General features: G+C 38.2%; 1 protein-coding gene across 1 annotated transcript in view; it reads right to left on the bottom strand.

Annotated features, from left to right (window-relative positions):
• The window catches only part of ctu2 (cytosolic thiouridylase subunit 2 homolog (S. pombe)), a 54,525-nt gene that overhangs the window by 9,777 nt on the left and 21,084 nt on the right, over nt 1–23,664 (bottom strand). Inside the window, exons 6-9 of the mRNA XM_063067061.1 lie at nt 6,432–6,541; nt 5,957–6,318; nt 1,715–1,850; nt 285–416 (exon numbers count right to left, since the gene is read on the bottom strand). Of these exons, the coding sequence (XP_062923131.1) occupies nt 285–416; nt 1,715–1,850; nt 5,957–6,318; nt 6,432–6,541 (740 nt within the window). The remainder of the gene's footprint in view (nt 1–284; nt 417–1,714; nt 1,851–5,956; nt 6,319–6,431; nt 6,542–23,664) is intronic.

Genomic DNA, 23,664 nt, shown 5'->3' with positions numbered 1-23,664 from the left:
AGCTGTATGACTATTCATTGAGACTTGTCAAAATCCTACATACTAAGATTTTTGTACACAAGAACCTATGTCACTTATCACTGACATTACTTCAAGCTTCATGCAGAGCAGATGAAACAAAAGGACTTTTTTCCCTAGCATGTCATATAATTATACCAAACATAGTTTTCAGTACAAAAAATTATTAGACAATGTACAGCTCTTACTTTGAAGTGTGCTGATACTTTATAGTTTTAATTTCCAGACAGGATACTTCAGCCTTTAAATGCAATGAATTATCTTACCTTTGTATCCAATGCTGGGGTAAAGACATTTGGAACATCAAAAAGCTTATTGTAGAAAGCAATTTCTTTAGATGAATATTCCCTCATTGGCCGTATAATCATGATGTCTCCATAACGATTATCTGAGAAGCCCTGTATGTGGAAAGAAATTACACTGAAATGCAATACTTAACAGTAAAAACTGCATCTGAATATCACTGAAGCTTTTCCTGTTTTAAGAAAAGCTTGCAACGCTAGATGAAGCACATAACTAAAAACCCCCAGCCTAACTTAAAACAAATACGGTAACTTGAGGACAAGAATCTGGAAAATCTACTGCTGGAGGAACTCATTGGGTTGAATAGTATTTGTGAGGGAGAGGAACTTTTGATATTTTGAGCAGAGGTAGCCTTTAAGAGTTCATCCCTCAGTTTGCCTTTTGCTCCAGGTTCCAGTATCTGCAACCTTATCGCCTCTAACAGTGCTCTAGGTTATATTAAAAAAATTCATAAATTAAACGCAGTATTCAAATTTGGGATACAAATGTGATCTTAAATTAACCATTTAAAAACATTTTTATGATTTTAAGCAATAAAAATTGCTTTATGTAAACACTCTAAGCTGAAGTGTGTTTGTGTCAATAACAATTGTGTTTTTCCTCTCCTCAGATGCAGCCTTAGCTGTGGAGCATTTTAAAGTTACACATTGCAGAAAACAAGTTTTTTTTCTCTCTGCATGCCCATTGCTGACCATCAAATGTCAATGTATACCAACACAGTGCTGGAATAGTACCTCTGCTGTGATCTAACCAATGCTTTATATAATTTTCCAGCACTGTCCATTTTCAACTCGTGTATGTTTCTAGCATCTGCTGTTTTGCTTTTTAATAAATGCTAATTTATGCAGGTTATAGCATCACATCCTGTTATCACCACTAACCCCACACCCCGCTCTACCTCACCTTCCAGAAGTCTCATAACTCAATAGTAACTTACAAATTATTCTTTTCAAAGATATCATTTTTTCAGGGATACAAGAATGGGATTTCCCAAAGCAACGAAATGGCAAATCAGAAATAAACAGCTTTCTCTTGTGCCTTAAGGTTTTATTGCCATTTGTTTTTAAATATCATTACCAAGTACCATTCACTCTCCCTGCAATGCCCCACCCCAATTGTCTCATTAAAATAAATACTCAATTCATATTTACTTCTTTCCAAGTCCACCATTACTTTGGTTTGGATACATTAATAAGGCAGAGTCCAAAAAAGCAGTTCAGAATCTCCAATGCACAAATAACTAATTGAGTAAATAACAAATGGCCTCATTTACAATGCTCAGCAATTTTCCCAATGTATATTGAACAGTGAAATTCAAAATTAATGCAAATGGCTTTTTAAAAAAGTATACCCAAGTTTTTTTTTTACTTCCTATAGGTAGCTTACTCCTTACTGTATCAATAGCAAGTGATGCTCCGCGTCCCAATGAAATATTAGTCAGAAGTTTCACTGCCAATCGAGTACAGCTGTCTCCCATCATTATTTTTGTGTAGCCTTTGATCCTCGCAGTGTACAAAAGAAGATGATGTCTGTTGAGAAATGTGTGCTTCTTTCAGAAATTTATAATCCACAATCACAAGACAAGGCACTATTGACATATACAAGAGATCGGCCATAATTTCATTGAGTAATATGTGTTTAGTAATACAGTGGATTCTGGTTAATTGGGACACATCAGGACCAGAACATATTGGTCCAATTAAGCAGCTGCCCCAATTAGCTTAAGTTTCACAGAAATATTTAAAAGGTATAAAAGAGAGAAAGGCAAGGTTCAAAGGTTCATTTTTATTATCAAAGTATGTATGCAGAACACAACTGTAAGATTTGTCTTCTCCAGATAGCCATAAAATAGAGTAAACCATAGAAGTAATTGAAAGAAAGATATTAATCCCCCTTGCCCTCTAGTTGTAATCCCCCCACATGAAAAGAAAGAGAAACAAAAACTCACAAACCTCTAAGCCCTTCAACCCCTCCCTCACACAAAAACAAACAGATCAGAACATCTAACCCCAAATTCCCAGCCTGCCAATTGGCAGGCTGAGAGAATGGGGGAAAATAACGTAGAATTGAAAGAGGCCAAGATGAACTAAAGTTAGTTTGGACTATAGTCCAATCCATAAATTTAAGAATTTTGATAACATTTGAGGGAAGCAACACAAACACATTTCTGGAGTTTTCTTGGGGACAGCAGAGCGCTAGCTTACTTGATCGCACTAAAGACTGTAAGTCACAGGTTCCAACAGTTTCAAAAACAAAATTAAGATAAAAAGAATAAGTAGAAGATGTAAAAAAAATTAAATGATTGACTACTGTTGTTCCCTTGTTCAAGAAAGGGAGTAGAGATAACCCAGGAAAATACAGACCAGCAAATCTGACTTCAGTGGTGGACAAGTGTTGAAGATCCCGAGAGGCAGGATTTATAAGCATTTGGAGAAACATAAACTGATTAGGGATAGTCAGCATAGCTTTGTCAAGGGCACACTGTGTCTTATGAGCCTGATTAAATTCTTTAAGGATGTAACAGAACACATTGATGAAGGTAGAGCAGCGGATGTAGTGTATATAGATTTCAGTAAGGCATTTGCTAAGGTTCCCCATGCTAGACTCCTTCAGAAAGTAAGGAGGCATGGGAACGAAGGAGACTTTGCCTTGTGGATCCAGAATTGGTTTGCCCACAGAAGACAAAGGGTGGTTGTAGATGGTTCGTATCTGCATGGAGGTCAGTGACCAGTGGTGTTCTGTAGGGATCTGTTCTGGGACCCCCACCTCTTTGTGATTTTTATAAATGACCTAGATGAAGGAGTAGAAGGATGGGTTAGTAAGTTTGCTGATGAGACAAAGGTTGGGGGTGTAGTGGATAGTCTGGAGGGTTGCCAGAGGTTACAGCAGGACATCAATAGGATGCAGAACTGGGTTGAGAAGTGGCAGATGGACTTCAACCCAGATAAGTGTGAAGTGTTTCATTTTGGTAGGTCCAATTTGAAGAGAGAATATAATATAAATGGTAAGACTCTTGGCAGTGTAGAGGATCAGAGGGATCTTGGAGGTCCATGTCAATAGGACACTCATGCGCAGGTTGACAGAGTCGTTAAGAAGGCGTATGGTGTGTTGGCATTCAACAACCATGGGATTGAGTTCAAGGGCCACGAGCTAATGTTACAGCTGCATAAGATCTTGGTCAGACTCCACGGAGTACTGTGTTCTGTTCTGGTCACCTCAATACAGGAAGGATATCGATACTATAGAGGGAGTGCAGAGGAGATTTACAAGGATGTTGCCTGGATTGGGGGCGTACCTTTTGTGAATAGGTTGAGTGTACTTGGTCATTTCTCCTTGGAGCGACGGAGGCTGAAAGGTGACCCGATCAAGGTGTATAAGATGATGAGGGGCATTGATCGTGTGGATAGCCAGAGGGTTTTTTCTAGGGCTGAAATGGCTAACACGAGGGGGCATAGTTTTGAGGTGCTTGGAAATGGGTACCGTGGGGATGTCAGGCACAAGTTCTTAAACACAGAGGGTGGTGGGTGGTGGATGCATGGAATGCACTGCTGGCAGCGGTGGCAGAAGCAGATACAATAGTCTTTTAAGAGCCTCTTAGATAGGTACATGGAGCTTAGAAAAATAGAAGGCTATGCACTAGGGAAATTCTAGGCAGTCTCTAGAGTAGGTTATATGGTCGGCACACTATTGTGGGCCAAGGGGCCTGTAATGTGCTGTAAATTTCTATGTTTTATGTCTATGTATCTGGAAGATGTTGCCCGAGAAACTGGTGCTCACTGGCACCACCTTGACATGTTAAACTAATGCTTAACTGAAATGCAGAGCAAATTACTATTATCTCTGCCAGCTGAAGATAGAGCTGTTAGGCGAACAGCTTTTAATTTGGTCCAGTAGGATAATTTTTTTGGCTACTGTCAAAAATCTTTTTATGGCATCTTGGAAAGGCTCTGAAATTTTTTAAAGTGAAAACAAATAAAACAGAAATATTAAGAATCACTGCTTTTTGAATCAGGGTCCAGAAGCCCAAATGGATAATATAACACAAGCACACACAACTTACGCTATTTAAAAACTGTTTTGCTCTAAGCACGGTGCACTGTCTAATGGCCACACAAGTGCATGCAACTGACACTAGTTAGAAACTGTTCAGTGACAGTCTCCTGTCCCGAATAAACAAAGGGAATCCTGGCTATTTTCTTGATTAGTTTTTGTTTTTTTAAGCATTATCCCAAATGAACGGCTACCCCAATTAACCAATGGCCCAACTAACCAGAATCCACTGTATATAAAATTTGTGCTTGCTCATACAGCTGTAAAATAATATTTTAAGAAGCAATCTTGTTTGAAGACAGATTTGAAATGAACAACAGATAACACAAGGATTGTGCTTGGCAGTTAATAACCATGTTGATTAACATTCAACTGTCTGGACTCTGTCACTTAGGCAACGTCGAGCAAGGAAACTTAGCTTTAGAACAAGGGGACTTAGAAAGGGTATGGGGAAAACTTCTCATCAAAAGTGACATATTTCAGTTATTAATAATAATTCTAACTACTTCATTGATCTCGAGTGGGAAATTCTTTTGTTACAGCAACATTTAAAAACACACTTAGCAGTGTGCAGACTTAATTAATGATAAAGTACAGAATAATAAATTACACAATAATAACTTACCAATGTGCAATAACACTATTCTTTGCATTTCTGGTTAGATGCTAACTGCATTTCATTGGCTTTATATCTGTACTCGGCACATAACAATAAAGTTTAATCTAATCTAATGTACAAAATAATAAAACAGATTATTGTATTGTGATGTGTTTTCTCCTGTTGCACAGAGATGAACTGTTGTATATGCTTATTGCATTTGGTAGGAAATTAGTTATGAAGATGAGGTAAAAAATATAGGATTTTTTCCAGAACTGAAGTTGAAAACATGATCTAATAATAGTTTAAGATAATGAGAGATTTAAAAGACTAATGACAAAAAGGGGTAGGTTAAAATCATTGGCAAAGGTTGAAGAGCTGAAAATATAATTTTCCATTCCATTATTAGGATTTGAACAGTCTGTCTGAATAACCGTTTAAAGCCAACTTCGTAAACAAACTTAAAAGGAAGTCGAACATGTATTTGCTAAAAAAGAAATTGAAAATAAACAACTGCACTGCAAAGACACAGCACAGTCTATACGGCAGTGAAACAAACCAGGAAAAGTAAAACAGAACGAATTGTATTTCTGCAGTGCATAGAATCTACCTGTTTAAAGTGATATTAATAAAGTGAATTTTGCTGCTCCTGAAAGAAGAGGGTTGTGGTTAGAGAGGAAAGGTATGGGATGTCCGTCCCAGTGATTAGATCCACTGCCTCACAGATCCAGTATCTCTGGTTCAATCCTGACCTCAGGAGCTCTCTGTGTGGAGCTTATACATTCTTTGTTTCTCGTGGATGCTCGTCTAACATTTCTCTAGAATGTACAGATTGGTGGGTTAATGGCCCCTGTAAACTGCCCCCCAGTGTGAACCTTTAGTAGAAGCAGGTGTAAATATCACTTTGAGGGAGACTACAGCGGCAAATCAAAGTCCATTAATAAGCATAAGTAAAAATATACTCTGAAACATTCAGAATTTTTTTACCGTAACGTTTGCAGTAATTCCTCTTTAGCTGTCAGAGTCTTTATTGAACTAAACAGTTCCTTTACTGCTTCTGTTTGTGCTGAAGTAAACTGCCATTTCCCACTGGTGGAACTTTCTGATGAGATGCTCCCAGAATTCTCTTCAGTAAATACATCACCAATACCTAGCTGAGCCAGTTTTGTTTGAACTTGATCTTCTGAATGCGTGATATTCAATTGCTCAGCTGTAGACTCTTGCTTTGCATGAACCAGGATCTCTCGCTGTTTTTGTAGGAAACCATCGACAGCCTCTTTGTAGTTTTCACCATGGCTTGCTGGACTGTTGGAAACACTGTGCAGCATGGAATTTGGCAACTTGAACACCTGTAGAACCAAGCAATCAACTCGTTTAGATATTTTCAAATGGTAATTTTAAACAACTGAATGACTATTGCAAAACCTTTACAATAATGTTTAGGATAACTCAATAAGAGTACCTCTTCTAAATAAACTATATGGTAAGGAAATCCTGAAGCCTGGAACATACATTCCAGTTGTGATAAAGTTTCCCGTCTTTCCTCTAGGCTCCTTCCGCATACAGCTCCCTCTGTAGGGAGGAAAAGAGACGACAAAAATATTCTGTGAAACTGGAGGGTTTTCGCTCTACATTTGAAATATGCCTTAATTACTCTAACTTTGACAACACTAACTGTCTCTGCCACCATGCATCACAGTCTCAATAAATAGCAAATAGACAATAAAAGATAATGGGACAGTAAATACAAGGGAATGAAGAAAAAAAATTAAAACCAAGATATCAAGGTATGTAAAGGTACATGTATTGTGCCTATAAAAAGTATTCACCCCTCCCTCTTGGAAGTTTTCATGTTTTATTGTTTTACAACAGTGGAGTTAATTTGGCTTTTTTTTAACACTGATCAACAGAAAAGGACTCCTCTGTTTCAAAGTGAAACCAGATGTCAACAAAGTGATCTAAATTAATTACAAATATAAAACACCAAATAATTGATTGCTTACGTATTCACCCTCTATAATATGACACACCTAATCATCACTGGTGCAATTAATTGGTTTTAGAAGTCACATAATTAGTTAAATGGAGATCACCGTGTGCAGTCAAGGTGTTTCAATCGATTGTTGTAAAAATACACCTGTATCTGGAAAGTCCAACTATTGATGAGTCAGTATCCTGGCAAAAACTACACCATGAAGACAAAAGAACACTCCAAGCAACTCCGTGAAAAGGTTTTTGAAAAGCACAAGTCAGGAGATGGATATAAGAAAATTTCCAAGTCACTGAAAATCCTTTGGAATACAGTTAAATCAATTATCAAGAAATGGAAAGAATGTTGCACAGCTATAAATCTCCCTAGATCAAGCCGTCCCCCTCAAAAACTGACTGACTATGCAAGAAGAGGACCAGTAGGGAAGGCCATCAAGAGACCTATGCCAACTCCAGAGGAGTTACAAGCTTCAGTGACAGAGATTGGAGAGCGGCAAAGAGAAAGCCACTGTTGGAAAAAAAACTCGCATGAAATCTCAGCTAGAGTGTGCCAAAAAGCTTGTGGGAGGCTCTGAAGTCAGCTGGAAGAAAGTTCTATGGTCTGATGAAACCACAATTGAGCTTTTTATGCTGTATATCAATATGATGGAATAGATGGCGTTGTTGCCACGTTTACAGATGATACAAAGATTGGTGGAGGAGCAGGTAGCACTGAGGAAACAGGAAGGCTGCAGGAGACGGAGTAGGAGAATGGGCAAGAAAGTGACAAATGAAATACAATGTTGGAAAATGCATGATCGTGCACTTTAGTGAAGAAATAAATGTGCAGACTATTTTCAAAATGGGAAGAAAATCGAAAAATTCTAAGATGCAAAGGGACTTGGGAGTCCTTGTGCAAAACACCCTAAAGGTTGACTTGCAGGTTGGGTCAGAGGTGAGGAAGGCAAATGCAATGTTGGCATTCATTTCAAGAGGTCTAGAATATAAGAAGGAGCAAGGATGTGGTGCTGAGGCTTTAAGAGGCACCAGTGAGGCTTCACCTTGAGTACTGTGAACAGTTTTGGGCTCCTCATCTAAGAAAAGATGGGTTGGCATTGGAGGGGGTTCAGAGGAGGTTCACAAGGATAATTCCAGGAATGAAAGGATTATCATATGAGGAACGTTTGATGACTCTGGGCCTGTACATGCTGGAATTTAAAATGAGGAGGGGATCTCATTGAAACCTTTCAAATGTTGAATGGCCTAGACAGAGTAGATGTGTAAAGTATGTTTCCTGTGGTCGGGGAGTCTAGGACGAGAGGGCACAACCTCAGTATAGAGGGGCATTCATTTAAAACAGAGATGCAGAAAAATTTCTTTAGCCAGAGGGTGGTGAATTTGTGGAATCTGTTACCATGGGCAACTGTGGAGCCCAGGTCGTTGGGTCTATTTAAGGCAGAGAATAATATGAGAAGGCTGAGGAGGGGGAGTAGACTTGATTGGTCAAATGGCTTAATTCTGTTTCTGTGTGTTATAGTCTTTTTGGCCATCAGACTAGATGCTATGTTTAGCATAAGCGAAACACCGTACATCACCAAAAACACACTATCCCTATCGTGAAGTATGGTGGTGGCTGCATCATGCAATGGGGATGCTTCACTTTTCCAGTCTTTTTAATAATTTTCAAAATTATAAACATAATAATATTAATAAACAGAGAATGGAATTACATTATTGATAGCTAACACTTGCAAATATAAAATTGCTGATGGTACAAGTATGTTAGATCTTCCCAACTCTAAATATAATTGAACATGGTAAAAGATAAATGGAAAAAAAATTTTTTTAAAACCCCAAACTGGAAAAGAAAAAAAACACTAAGTTAAGCTCAGCAAAGCTAAACTAAACTAGAAAAAAAAGAAGTCGGGCTAACATATTACATCAAATACAATCATTAATGTCATTAACTCCACTCCTCTATCCGCATATTTTTAGTTAAGAAAAAAGGATTTGAAAAGGTCAAATCACATCACATGAAAATGTTGGATAAATGGTCTCCAAGTTTCTGCAAATTTAACCAAAGGATCAGAAGTGCCACTTCAGATTTTCTCTAAATTTAAGCAAGATAAAGTTTGAGAAAACCATTGAGATGTAGTAGGAGGATTGACCTCTTTCCAATTTAATAAGATAGATCTGCTAGCCATTAATACAAGGAATACAATTATCCAGCAGGCTGAAGGGGATAAGTATCTATCTTCCATCATTGGTAACCCAAAAATTGCAGTAATGGGGTGAGGCTGTAAATCAATACATAAAACCGTAGAAATAATATCAAAGATATCTTTCCAATATTTATCCAAAAAAGGGCAAGACCAGAACATATGAGTCAGGAAGCAACTTCAGAATGACATCTATCACAAATAGGGCTTATATGAGAATAAAAACGAGCTAATTTGTCTTTAGACATATGTGCCCTATGCACCACCTTAAATTGTATCAATGTATGTTTAGCACATAAAGAGGACAAGGAACTAATTGAAAATTTTTTCCCCATTTTTCTGTAGGTAAACGAAGTTGAAGTTCCCTTTCCCATTCAGTCTTAATTTCATCAGATATACCTGAATTTATCTTCATAATCAAATCATAAATGATTGCTATTAAACCCTTCTGATAAGGATTTAAACCTAAAATTTTTTCCATGATATCAAATGGATATGAAGTTGGAAATGTAGGTAGCTTAGTACAGGCGTCCCCCGCTTTTCAAATGTTCACTTTACGAAACCTCACTGTTACAAAAGACCTACATTAGTTACCTGTTTTCACTAACAGAAGGTGTTTTCACTGTTACGAAAAAAGGCAGCAGGCGAAAAAAGCAGCGCACGCCCCGAGCAGCCGCTCCTCCCCTGGATTCGGAACGGCATTCTAGTTGGCATCGCTTAAACATGTGCCTGTGAGCATCCGTTTGCAAGATGAGTTCTAAGGTATCAGATAAGCCTAAAAGAGCTCATAAAGGTGTTACACTTAGCGTTAAAACTAGACATAATTAAGCGTTTTGATCGTGGTGAACAAAGCAAGGACAAAGAGAGTTTGGCTTGTGGAAGTTGACGAAGATGATGTTGAAGAGGTTTTGGCATCCCATGACCAAGAACTGATAGATGAAGAGCTGATGCAATTGGAAGAGGAAAGGATAATAATCGAAACTGAATGTAGTAGCAAACGGACGGAAAGTGAAGTCATCCAGGAACTGAACATGAAGCAACTGCGTGAGATTTTCGCTGCAATGATAAAGTACGACTTTAATTTTGAAAGGGTACGTCGGTTCAGGGCATATTTACAAGATGGTTTGAGTGTTTACAAAGAACTGTATGATAGAAAAATACGCGAGGCTAGCAGTCAAGCGTACTGTCGTTTTTCAAGCCTTCCACGTCAGCCACAGCAGACGACGAATCTCGACCTTTGACATCGAGGCAGGCAGACATAGAAGAAGATGACCTGCCTGCCCTGATGGAAACAGACGACGATGAGATGACACCTCAGTGTCCCACCAAACCCAACCCGCAGGCCACGGACAGACACAGATTCGTGGAGAATGCAGCGGTAGTCGGGAGGCACCCAGTACATCTTTAAGAAAAAAAGCCGAAAATAAACAAGCTGATTAATTAGGTGCCACCCAGCACGTAATTAATTAGCTTGTTTATTTCAGCTTTTTTCTTAAAGATGTGCTGGGTGCGTCCCAGCCACTGCTGTACCCCTGCATGCTTTGCAGATTGGTATCAGTTGGCGGCCCGGAGGTTGGGGACCACTGCACCACCCCAACCTCTGACAACTCAGCCTAACACACCATCATCAGTGTGCTCAGCGCTGTCTTCCCAATTCCGGTAAGTGATACTACATTGTACATACATTATTTCTACTTTATATAGGCTCTGTATTTATATGCGTTATTTGGTATGATTTGGCAGCTTAAAGGTTGCTGGAGAGAGTGTTTCTGCCAAGAGCATTAGCGCCGTGTTTTTGCCAAGAGCGCTTGCATGAGATTTTCGCTATGGAGAGCAGTTCAGGCAATGATTGTAGAGAAGTATTTCTACTTTATATAGGCTGTGTATTTATCATATTATTCCTGCTTTTACTATATGTTACTGTTATTTTAGGTTTTACGTGTTATTTGGCATAATTTGGTAGGTTATTTTTGGGTCTGCGAACACTCACAAATTTTTCCCATATAAATAAAAGGTAATTGCTTTGCTTTACGATATTCCGGCTTACGAATCGTTTCATAGGAACACTCTACCTTCGGATGGCGGGGGAAACCTGTATTTAAAAGGTTTTTAATTTGTAAGTATCTGAAAAAATGAGATCTACGCAAATTATATTTATTAGATAACACAGAAACATAGAAAATAGGTGCAGGAGTAGGCCATTCGGCCCTTCGAGCCTGCACCGCCATTTATTATGATCATGGCTGATCATCCAACTCAGAACCCCGCCCCAGCCTTCCCTCCATACCCCCTGACCCCGGTAGCCACAAGGGCCATATCTAACTCCCTCTTAAACATAGCCAATGAACTGGCCTCAACAGTTTGCTGTGGCAGAGAATTCCACAGATTCACCACCCTCTGTGTGAAGAAGTTTTTCCTAATCTCGGTCCTAAAAGGCTTCCCCTCTATCCTCAAACTGTGACCCCTCGTTCTGGACCTCCCCAACATCGGGAACAATCTTCCCGCATCTAGCCTGTCCAATCCCTTTAGGATCTTATACGTTTCAATCAGATCCCCCCTCAATCTTCTAAATTCCAACGAGTACAAGCCCAGTTCATCCAGTCTTTCTTCATATGAAAGACCTGCCATCCCAGGAATATGTTGGTAGTAAGGAAGACAAATGCAATGTTAGCATCCATTTCCAGAGATCCAGGAAATGAAAGCAAGGATGTACTTGGCCAGGCAGCAGGCAGTCGAAGGCTCTATATGAGCTGAATGCTTGCTTCTCTTCTGTGATTACTTTTGTGCCAAAGACATAAAACAGCTATACAAAAATAAATCATGAGAGCTTAATATACCCTTCATTTTCCATACCGAAAAAGCTTGATCTATAACAGATGGTTTAAAGAAAATGTTAGATATAATAGGGCTTGATAAAATAAATTGGTTCAAACCAAAAAATTTATGAAATTGAAACCATATTCGTAGTGTAAGTTTAATCATTGGATTAACCATTTGTTTATTTAATTTTTTTTTATAATATAATTTTTATTGAGTTTTCAAAAAGAATACATGAAAAGATAAAATCTACCCTCCCCCCTCCCCTTAACCCTCCCCCCCCGCATATATATAGTCCTACCTAAAAAGAAAGAAAGAGAGAAAAAAGAAAAGAACCGCCTGGGTGTTGGAAGGTTTCCACATGCTCCATGGGATTCAAAATAAATTTGGTATAATTATTCATTACTTTCCCCAAGGGACCAAGATCTTTATCGGAGCACTTAAATATGCCATCCTACCTTTTGTAAATAAGGGCGCCAAATATTCAAAAATGTTACATATTTATCTCTTAAATTATAAGTAATTTTTTCGAGTGGAATAGAACTAGCCATTTCATTATTCCAACGATCCATACTTAAATACGAATCGGATTTCCAAGTAACTGCTATAGTCTTCTTAGCTACTGCCAATGCAATTTTTATAAATTCTTTCTGATATTTATTCAATTTAAGTTTCGGCTTTATCCCTTCAATATCACCTAATAGAAATAATACAGGGTTATGTGGAAGTTGAGTTCCAGTAATTTGTTCCAATAAGACTCTTAAATTTATCCAAAAGGGTTGAATTTTAAAACAAGACCAAGTAGAATGTAAAAAAGTACCAATTTCTTGATTACACCGAAAGCATTTATCGGATAGATTTGAATTTAATCTATTTATTTTTTGTGGTGTAATATATAATTGGTGTAAAAAATTATATTGTACTAATCTAAGTCGAACATTTATTGTATTTGTCATACTGTCAAGACAGAGTCTTGACCAATTTGTTTCATCAATATTAATATTCAGATCTGTTTCCCATTTTTGCTTTGACTTATGGGTTCCTTGTTTAATTGTCTGTTCTTGAATCAAATTATACATACAAGAAATAAATCTTTTAATTTTCCCTTTTTGAATTAAAATTTCAATTTCATTAGGTTTTGGCAAAAACATTGTTTGACCCAGCTTACCTTTTAAGTAAGTCCTTAATTGAAGGTAACAAAAGAAAGTATTATTTGATATTTTATATTTATCCTTTAATTGTTCAAATGACATCAATATACCTCGTTCATAACAATCTCCTATAAATTTAATCCCTTTTTGGTACCAATTATATAAAAGTTGATTGTCCATTGTAAAAGGAATAAGTCTGTTTTGGAACAAATAGAGATTTCTGTGTTTCATTATCAATATTTATCTTATTCCATAGATCAATCAAATGTGTTAATATAGGAGATTCTTTCTTTTCCCGTATCCATTTAGATTCCCATTTATATATAAAACCTTCAGGTCTGGTTTTCGATCATCGAAGAAAGATGCAATAAATCTAAGTTGATTTGCTTTATAATAGTTTTTAAAGTTTGGAAGTTGTCACCCTCCTAACCCAAATTTACATGTCAATTTTTCCAATGATATTCTTGACATTTTACCTTTCCAAAGAAATTTTCTCACACATTTATTTAACTCTTGAAAAAATTTCTGTGGCAATTGTATTGGTAATGTTTGAAACAAATACTGTAATCTAGGAAATATATTCATTTTTACAACATTGACTCTACCTACTAATGTTATTGGTAGTATCATCCATTTGTCAAAATCTTCTTGAATTTTTTTCAATGGTGGTAAATAATTAAATTTATATAAATTCTTTACATCATTATCAAGTCTTATACCTAAATACTTTATACCATTTACCGGCCATCTAAATTGGGTTACTAATCGACATTGACTATAGTCTCCTTTAGTAAGAGGTAAAATTTCACTTTTATCCCAATTTATTTTGTAACCTGATACCTTCCCATATTCATCCAATCTAGAAGATAATTTATGTAACGCATGTTGTGGGTTTGTTAAATAGATCAAAACATCATCGGCAAAAAGATTAATTTTATATTCCTCCTGATTAACTCTAAAACCCATAATATCTGGATCAATTCTGATTAGTTCTGCTAATGGCTCTATCACCAGTACAAATAAAGCAGGTGATAATGGACAACCTTGTCTAGTTGACCTTTTTAACTGGAATGGTGTTGAAATTTGAGAGTTTGTCACTACTTTAGCCTTAGGGTTAGAATTTAAAGTTTTAATCCAATTTATAAAAGATGTTCCTAACCCATATTTTTCTAATACTTTAAATAAAAAATCCCATTCTAATCTATCAAATGCTTTTTCTGCATCCAAGGCTACTACTATACTCTTCTCGTCCCTTTTTTGTGCCAAATGAATTATACTGAGTAACCGGGTCACATTATCTGCCAATTGTCTATTTTTAATAAATCCTGTTTGATCCATATGTATTAATTTTGGTAAATATTTAGATAATCTATTCGATAAAATTTTTGCTATTATTTTATAATCCGTATTCAATAAAGAAATAGGCCTGTATGATGTTGGTTTCATAGGGTCTCTGTCTTTTTTTGGCAATACTATTACAATCGCTGTTGAAAAAGATTCTGGGAGTTTATGTGTTTTTTCTGCTTGACGTATTAGTTCCATAAAGAGAGGAAATAATAAATTTTTAAATTTTTTATAAAATTCAGGTGGAAAACCATCTTCTCCTGGAGATTTATTACTTTGGCGTGATCCTAAAGCTTCTTCAACTTCTTTTAATGTAAAAGGCATATCTAATCCCTTCTGTTCTTCCAAATTCAATTTTGGAAGAGATACTTCTGATAAAAACCTTTCTATCTTATTAACATCATTTTGTGATTCTGATTGATATAATTCAGAATAGAAACTTTTAAAGGTTTCATTTATTTCAAGAGGTTTATAAGATATTTTATTTGCCCTTGTTCTAATTGCATTTATTGTTTTGGAAGCTTGTTCTATTTTCAACTGCCAGGCAAGTATTTTATGTGCTCTCTCACCTAACTCATAATACCTTTGTTTAGTTCTTATAATTGCTTTTTCCATTCTATATGTCTGAGGCATATTATATTGTAACTTTTTATTGACAAGTTGCCTTCGTTTTTCTTCTGACATATATCTTTGAGATTCTTTTTCTAATTTTGTAATCTCTTTTTCCAATTGATCTAGTTCTGCCATATATTCTTTCTTAATTTTAGACGTATAACTTATTATCTGGCCCCTAAGATATGCTTTCATCGCATCCCATAATATAAATTTATCATCCACTGAATGAAAATATGTATCCAAAAAAAATTGAATCTGCTTTTTCATAAAATCACAAAAATCTTGACGTTTTAATAATGTTGAATTAAATCTCCATCTATAAGCCACTTCTTCCTTATCAGCCATTATTATTGTCATTAATAAAGGGAAATGATCTGATAATATTCTTGCTTTATATTCCATATTTTTCACTCTGTGTTGAATATGCATTGATAATAGAAAAAAATCTATCCTTGAGTAAGTTTTATGTCTATGAGAATAGAACGAATAGTCTCTTTCTTTAGGATTGATTCTTCTCCATATATCAATCAAATTTAAATCTTGCATCAATGATAAAGTTAAATTTACTACCTTCGATTTTATAACAGCCTTGGTTGATCTATCTAAGACTGGGTCTAAGCAAAAACTAAAGTCTCCTCCAATTAATATTTTTTCATGTGCATCCGCAAAATTCAAAAAAGCTTCTTGTATGAATTTTGCATCATTTTCGTTTGGTGCATAAATATTCATAAAAGTCCATAGTTCAGAAAAAAGTTGACAATGTATAATCACATATCTCCCCGCAGAATCAGTTATTACATTTTGTATTCTAATTGGTAACGTTTTATTGATCAAAATTGCTACTCCCCTCGCTTTTGAATTAAATGAAGCCGCAACAACACTACCCACCCAATCTCTCTTTAGTTTCTGATGTTCTGTTTCTGTTAGGTGCGTTTCCTGTAAAAAAGCTAAATCTATCTTCATTTTTTTAATATGTGTTAAGATTCTTTTTCTTTTCACTGGTCCATTAAGCCCGTTAACATTAAAACTCAAAAAATTCAATAAATTAGTCATTATTCTTAACAAAGTTACTCCAATCTAAAACATTACTTATCTTTTCAACTCTCATAGTTCCTTGGAGAATCTCTTTGAACTTCACCATGTTGCTATGTGTTTCCCTCCCAACCCTCCAGGCAAAAAGGAAAAAAAAAAGGATACAAAAAAAGAAAAAACAAAATACCCCCCCACTAATGTTGTGAATGAAAAGATACACAACACTACCCCCCTCCATTTTACGGGTCGTGGCTAAAGCCACGCTTGCACACATGATTAGCGTAGCAATTGATCAGTGCTTCTTCCAGCTCCCCCGCAACAAAAAAAATTATATATATATAGACAAAATTAATGTTATTATTCCCAACTAATATTCCTCCAATTTTAACCTTTCTTACCCCCCTCGTATAATTAATAATATATTTATACATTCATCCACCTTCAAAAATCCAACAAGTCCATTCTTTGACCCAATCTTCATCTTCAATCTATCTCGCTCCCCTGGATTTATTCTTGTATCTGGTGAATATTCAGAGAATCTCGCACAAACTGCTCCGCTTTCCGGTAGTCATCAAAAAATCTTTTTTCTCCACCAGGCAAAAAAATCTTCAAGGTTGCAGGATAATGCAATATAAATTGATAACCGTGATCCCATAGGGTTTTTTCCACTGGATTAAATTCCTTCCTTCTCTTCAAAAGTTCATAACTTATATCAGTGTAGAAAAAAACTTTGTTCCCTTGAATCATCAATGGCCCTTTTCTATCCTTGGCAGCTCGAGCAGCTGCCTGTAGGATCCTTTCCTTGTCTTGAAATCTTAAGAATTTTATTAAAATCGATCGTGGATATTGGTCATCTTTTGATTTTGGTCTTGGAGCTCTATGTGCCCGCTCCATGTCAATTGGTCGAACCTCCTCTTCCATTTGCAAAACTTCCGGGATCCATCTTTGAAAAAATTCTATTGGTTTTTCTCCCTCCATACCTTCTTTAAGACCCAACAATTTTAATATTATTACGTCTACTGAAATTTTCCAACATGTCCACTTTCTCCAAGAGTCGATTTCTTTCTGAGTTCCAGACAAGCAGATCATTTTCTGTTTTTTCCACTCTATCATTCATATGCCCCATTATTCTTTCCATCTTCTGAAGCTTCTTATCCATTTTGTCCTGTCTTTCCATGGCTTTATTATAGCACATCTTCATATCTCTAAGCTCTTCTCTTACTTTTCTTAGTTCAGCCGTTAATTGCAATATAGCCTCTCTTATGTTTCCATCATCTCCTTTACTTCCAATCACTTCCAATTCTTCCTCCTCTTCTTCATCTGTGTTCTCTGCGGAATTCAATTCTGACTCTGAGTCATTTTCAATTGCAGTGGCTGTCGGTTCTTGTAGTTTGAGTTGTGTCGATTTGCACATGCGCTCTTCTTTGCGCATGCGCATTTCTGGCATCTTCTTCGGAGAAACCGCTACCGCCGCCATTGCTCCCTGTTCTACCGAAGGAGATCCAACCTGAGTCCGAGGCTCCATCGTTGCAGTAGGCCCTTTTTTCTTCTCATCTTGCGGCTGCTTCGCAACAGCAGACTTCTTTTGTTGCGGTTTAGGAGGCATATCGTAAAGTAGTCTTGCAAAGTTTATAAATAGTTTTCGGAAAGTATTTATTAACTTTGTTTTGTTTAAACGGTACTTTGCTGATTTTTTACGGGAGAGCTGGATTGACACGTCTCAATCCCACGTCATCACGTGACGCTCCCCCTTGTTTATTTAATTTTGAAAGAACAAATGGTACAGAAGTCCCTAAAATGGAAGTCAGAGAAAATCCTTGTACAGATTTACATTCCAGGTTTACCCATTGTAGGTTACATCCAAATCTTGTGTCCAAAATATTAAATATCGAAGATTTTACTATTGGGCAATTAATATAAGATTCCGCAATGCTAAACCACCATCCTTTTTAGACTTCGGTAAATATTTTTTACTTAATCTAGAATTTTTATTTGGCATATATATGAAGAAAATTTAGAAACTAAAGTGTCAAAACAGGATTTAGAAATGAAAGTTGGTAATACTTGAAACAAGTGTAAAAATTTAGGTAGGACAATCATCTTAATAGCGTTAGTTCGACCGGGCATTGATAGAAACAATGGGGACAGGGAGTGCTTCACTGTAGCAGGCCCTGGAAGGCTTGTGAAGGCAGAGGGTAAAATGAAAGCAGCAAAATACAGGGAAATCCTGGAGGAAAACCTGATGTAGTCTGCAAAAGAACAGCATCTTGGGAGGTTTGTTTTCCCACAACATAATGACCCCAAGCATAAAGCCAAAGTGGAGTGAGCTCTGAACATACTGTATGCCAACATCAGTGAACTTGAGACCAGGTATCCAGAGGATTTGCTCATTACAGCCAGGGACTTTAACCAAGCCAACCTCAGAAAGGCGCTGCCAAAGTTATACCAACATGTCTCCTGCCTCACTAGAGGCCCGAATATACTCGACCACTGCTACACAGCATTCAAGGATGCCTACCGTTCTGTCCCACAACCTCACTTCGGAAAATCGGACCATCAGGCCGTACTCCTCCTCCTGGCTTACAAACAGAAACTGAAACGGGAGGTCACGGTGTCAAAAGTGGTGTTGCGTTGGACGGAGGAAACGGATGAGGTCCTCCATGACTGCTTTGAATCGGTGGACTGGTTAGTATTCAAGGACTCGGCAGCTAACCTCAATGAGTATGCCTCAGCTGTCACAGATTTTATTTGGAAATGCACAGAGGACTGTGTGTCTCGCAAGACGATCCAGGTATTCCCTAACCGGAAACCTTGGATGAATTATGAGGTCAAGTCCCTTTTGAAGGCTAGAGCTGTGGCTTTTAGGTCTAGGGATACCAGTTGCTACACGGAATCCAGGTGTGAACTCCGGAAAGCCATTAAGGGCGCCAAGAGGCAATTTTGAGCCAAGTTGGAAGCTCAGGCTAACCAGAGGGATGCCGGTAGACTAGGGCAGGGTGAAAATGAGATCACTGGGTGCAAAGAAAAGGCTGGGAATATCAATAACTGTGGCGCTTCTCTTCCTGACGAACTTAACGTATTCTACACAAGATTCGAATCGAAGAGGAGTGTCCCACTCCCTCCAGATGAACCAGACCTGGTGGCATCGAGAATCATCGTCACTAAGGGCCTTCCTAAAGATAAATCCAAGGAAGGCGATGGGCCCAGATGGCGTCCCAGGACGTGTTCTCTGGGCCTGTGCAAGCCAGCTAGCTGGAGTGTTTGCTGACATCTTCAACTGCTCCTTGCTTCAGTCTAAGATCCCCTTGTGTTTTAAGAAGGCAACGATAATCTCGGTGCCGAAGAGCAAGGTGGCATGCCTGAATGACTATCAACCTGAGGCTCTGACATCAACTGTTACCAAGTGCTTCGAGTGATTGGTTATGGCACACATCAACCATAGCCTACCAGTCAACCTCAATGCTTTGCAATTCGCCTACCGGAGCAACAGGTCAACGGCAGATGCCACCTCTCTGGCCCTACATTCCTCCTTAGAACACCTGGAGAATAAAGACGCATACGTAAGGCTCCTTTTCATTGACTGCAGCTCTGCCTTTAATACCATCATTCCAAATAAACTGATTCCTAAGCTCCAGAACCTGGACCTTAGCACTCAGATCTGTAGCTGGATCTTCAACGTCCTCACAGACAGGACCCAGGCTGTAAAAATAGGGGACAAGCTCTCCTCTACAATCACTCTCAGCACCGGTGCCCCACAAGGCTGTGTACTCAGCCCCCTACTGTACTCACTGTACACCCATGATTGTGTAGCCAAGTTTCCATCAAACTCAATATATAAGTTTGCTGATGACACCACAATTGCAGGCCGTATCTCGGGTAATGATGAGTTTGAGTACAGAGAGGAAATTAAGAACCTGGTGGCATGGTGCGAAGACAATAACCTATCCCTCAATGTCAGCAAGACGAAGGAATTGGTTGTTGACTTCAGAAGGAGTAGCAGACCGCACAACCCCATTTACATCAGTGGTGCACAAGTGGAACAGGTCAAAAGCTTTAATTTCCTCGGGGTCAATATCACAAATGACCTGACTTGGTCCAACCAAGCAGAGTCCACTGCCAAGAAGGCCCACCAGTGCCTTTACTTCCTGAGAAAGCTAAAGAAATTTGGCCTATCTCCTAAAACCCTCACTAATTTTTATAGATGCACCGTAGAAAGCATTCTTCTAGGGTGCATCACAACCTGGTATGGAAGTTGTCCTGTCCAAGATCGGAAGAAGCTGCAGAAGATCGTGAACACAGCCCAGCACATCACACAAACCAATCTTCCGTCCTTGGACTCACTTTACACCACACGCCGTCGGAGCAGCGCTGCCAGGATAATCAAGGACACGACCCACCCAGCCAACACACTTTTCGTCCCTCTTCCCTCCGCAAGAAGGTTCAGGAGCTTGAAGACTCGTACGGCCAGGTTTGGAAACAGCTTCTTTCCAACTGTGATAAGACTGCTTAACGGATCCTGAGCCGTACCCTCCAAATATCCGGACCTGCCTCTCGGTTTTTTTGCACTACCTTACTTTCCCTTTTCTATTTATGATTTATAATTTAAATTTTTAATATTTACTATTGATTTGTATTGCAGGGAGCACGAAGAGCAGAATCAAATATCGCTGTGATGATTGTACGCTCTAGTATCAATTGTTTGGCGACAATATAGTATAAAGCTGCGCAGGAATGGCTTAATGTCCTGGAGTGGCCAAGTCAGAGTTCAGACTCAATCCAATTGAAAATTTGTGGATGCACTTGAAAAGGGCTGTTCACTTATAATCCTCATACAATCTGACAGACCTTGAGTAGTTTTGTAAAGAAAAATAGGGAAAAATTGCAATGGCCAGATGTACAAAGCTGATAAAGACATAGACTCAAGGCTGTAATTGCAGTAATTGCAAGACTTGAAGGGGGTGAGCAATTATGCAATCAATTATTTTGTGTTTTTTATTTGTAATTAATTTAGGTCACTTTGCAGAGATCTGTTTTCACTTTGACATGAGAGTCTCTTTCTGTTGATCAATGTCAAAAAAGCCAAATTAAATCCACTGTGATTCAATGTTGTAAAATAATAAAACATGAAAACTTCCAAGGGGGTGGGGGTGAATACTTTTTACAGGTACTGTAGTACTTTATAGTCAGAAAAATAAATCAGGACCAAAACAGACCACCAAAAATATACAAATTAAACTCACAGACAATATAAATAATATAATAACAGAATTACTGAATTGTTATTTTCTTCTGTCTTTCCCTTCTGACCCTGGAAGTAATAAGCTGGGCAAAACATTAGAACCACGATAAAGAGAAAAATAATTGACAAAATGAGTTCAAATTCAGAATATAAATCCAATAGTTGCAGGAATGTTAAGACATTGAATGTTTAAGACATCAAGTGTTATTCCTAGATTGAAAAAAGATATTAGGACAAGATCAGAGAACATATAGGGCAGTTAGTTCAACATCAAGAGTAGAAAAGCAAATGGAATCTTAGTTCATAAATACAACTGAAACTCAGTTGGCTCAGCCACGTGAAGATTGTTGTTACAAAAGCAGATTTGAGGCTGGGTACCCTATAGTGAGTGACTGCTGATCCCAGAGCTTCTCCCAAAATACTGGACATAAGTCAGCAGCATGATGGAAAACTCCCCATTTGCCTGGATGAGTGTAGACCCAACCATTTAAGAAGCTCAACCACATCCACAATGAATCCATCTTTATTGGCATCCCATCAATAAGCTTAAACATTCATTCCTTCCAACATTGGCATACAATGGCTGCACTACTACATTCTACAAGATGCACTCCAGTCATTCATCCTGCCTGTTTCAGCAGCACCTCTATTGCTAAGGAACAAGTGCAAAAATGGTAACATTGACACTTGCAGGTTCTCCATCAAGTTGAACATCATTCTGACTTGCAAATATGTTCATACATCTCACATCAAAGAAGACCATTCAGCCAATGCTAGCTCTCAGGGAAATCCACACCCCATCCCTAATAATTTCCTGGTAATACATTCTCTCTCACTTACTCATCAGCATCCCCCAGATTCTTCTATAACCCCCCCCCCACCCCTAACAACTCCCATAAATAAGCTCACAGAAACAAGGGGAAACTAAACGAAAAGAAAAGAGAAATGAAAACATACCCTGATAAGAATAAAGAGAGATGGGAGGAGTTGCATGTGAAACAGGATTACTGATCAAACCAGGTTTTAGCCTGTGACCTGCCTCTGACCTACTGACACAACAAAATTCTGGAGGAACTCAGCAGTCAAGCAGCGTCTATGGAGAAAAATAAACAGTTGATGTTTTTGGCCAAGACCCTTCATCAGGTTGAAGGGTCTTGGCACAAAATATTGATGGTTTATTTTCCTCCATAGATGCTGCCTGACTTGCTGAATTCTTCCAGCATTTTGTGTGTGCTGCTCAAGATTTCCAGCCTCTGCAGAATCTCGTGCTCTGACCTGATTCCATTTCCCTCACTGTTATGCTCCTCCAGCAAAAGTTACAGCGCACTTAATCTTTTGTCATTTTGCCCTTACTCTGTTATTATTTACCAGTCAACCATGGCTCTTCACAATGCTTTAAAAGTCCCTATCATCATTCAGATGCACTTCCTTGAGCTCATGGATCTGTCTCGGCGATCTTCTGCTCTAATCTCGTAGAGTTGTAAACATAGAGCCAGTCCTTTCAGGCCAACGTATCTATGCTGACCATCATGCATATCTAAAATAATCCCAATTGCCTACATGATTCCATACTTATTATCCTTGCTCATTCAAGATACTGTTCAGATGTGTTACCACTCCACCACCTCCCTTGGCAGCTCGTTCCAGGTAAAAACTACACTGTGAAAATGTTACCCCTCAGATTCCCTTCAAAACCCCTCATTCTCACCTTTACACATCCCTACTATGGGAAACAATCCTGGCTATCTACCCCATCTCAGCCTATCGTAATTGTATATACTCGTATCACGTCACCAGTCAACTACAGAAAACAGACTAAATTATAACTCAAGCTCACACAAAAGATCCTCTCTAGCTAATCATCTCTCTCTAGTAGTGAAAACCAGAACTGCACAAAATACTTCAATGCAGCCTAACTGTAATGCTCAGGGCCTTGATTGATGAAGGCACATGTCATATGCTTTCACCACCAGCCCTGTAATGATGTAGTTGTACCCCTAATGAACGCCTTACTGTTCAACAACACTCCCCTAGGCCCTGCCATTCACTGTGCATGTCCCACCCTGATTTATCTACCCAAAATGTATCTCTTTGTACTTGCCCATATTAAATTCCATCTGCTTTACCCACTTTCCTAGTTGATCAATAAACTGTTACTACTTAGACACGAAACCTCTGTGATCATAATTGTATTCTCCTTCCCCTCACTCTGCTCTTATTTGGCCTTACAAGGTGATCTTATGCCTCTTAGGCACACCTAACTTATGCCTCCTCCAAAATCCTATTCCTTCTCTTACCACTTCTCCCAGA

The sequence above is a fragment of the Mobula hypostoma genome, chromosome 14 (assembly GCF_963921235.1).
Source record: "Mobula hypostoma chromosome 14, sMobHyp1.1, whole genome shotgun sequence".
Lineage (NCBI taxonomy): Eukaryota > Metazoa > Chordata > Chondrichthyes > Myliobatiformes > Myliobatidae > Mobula > Mobula hypostoma.
The sequence above is the reverse complement of the archived record's forward strand: the minus strand, read 5'-3'. Positions and strand labels throughout refer to the sequence as shown.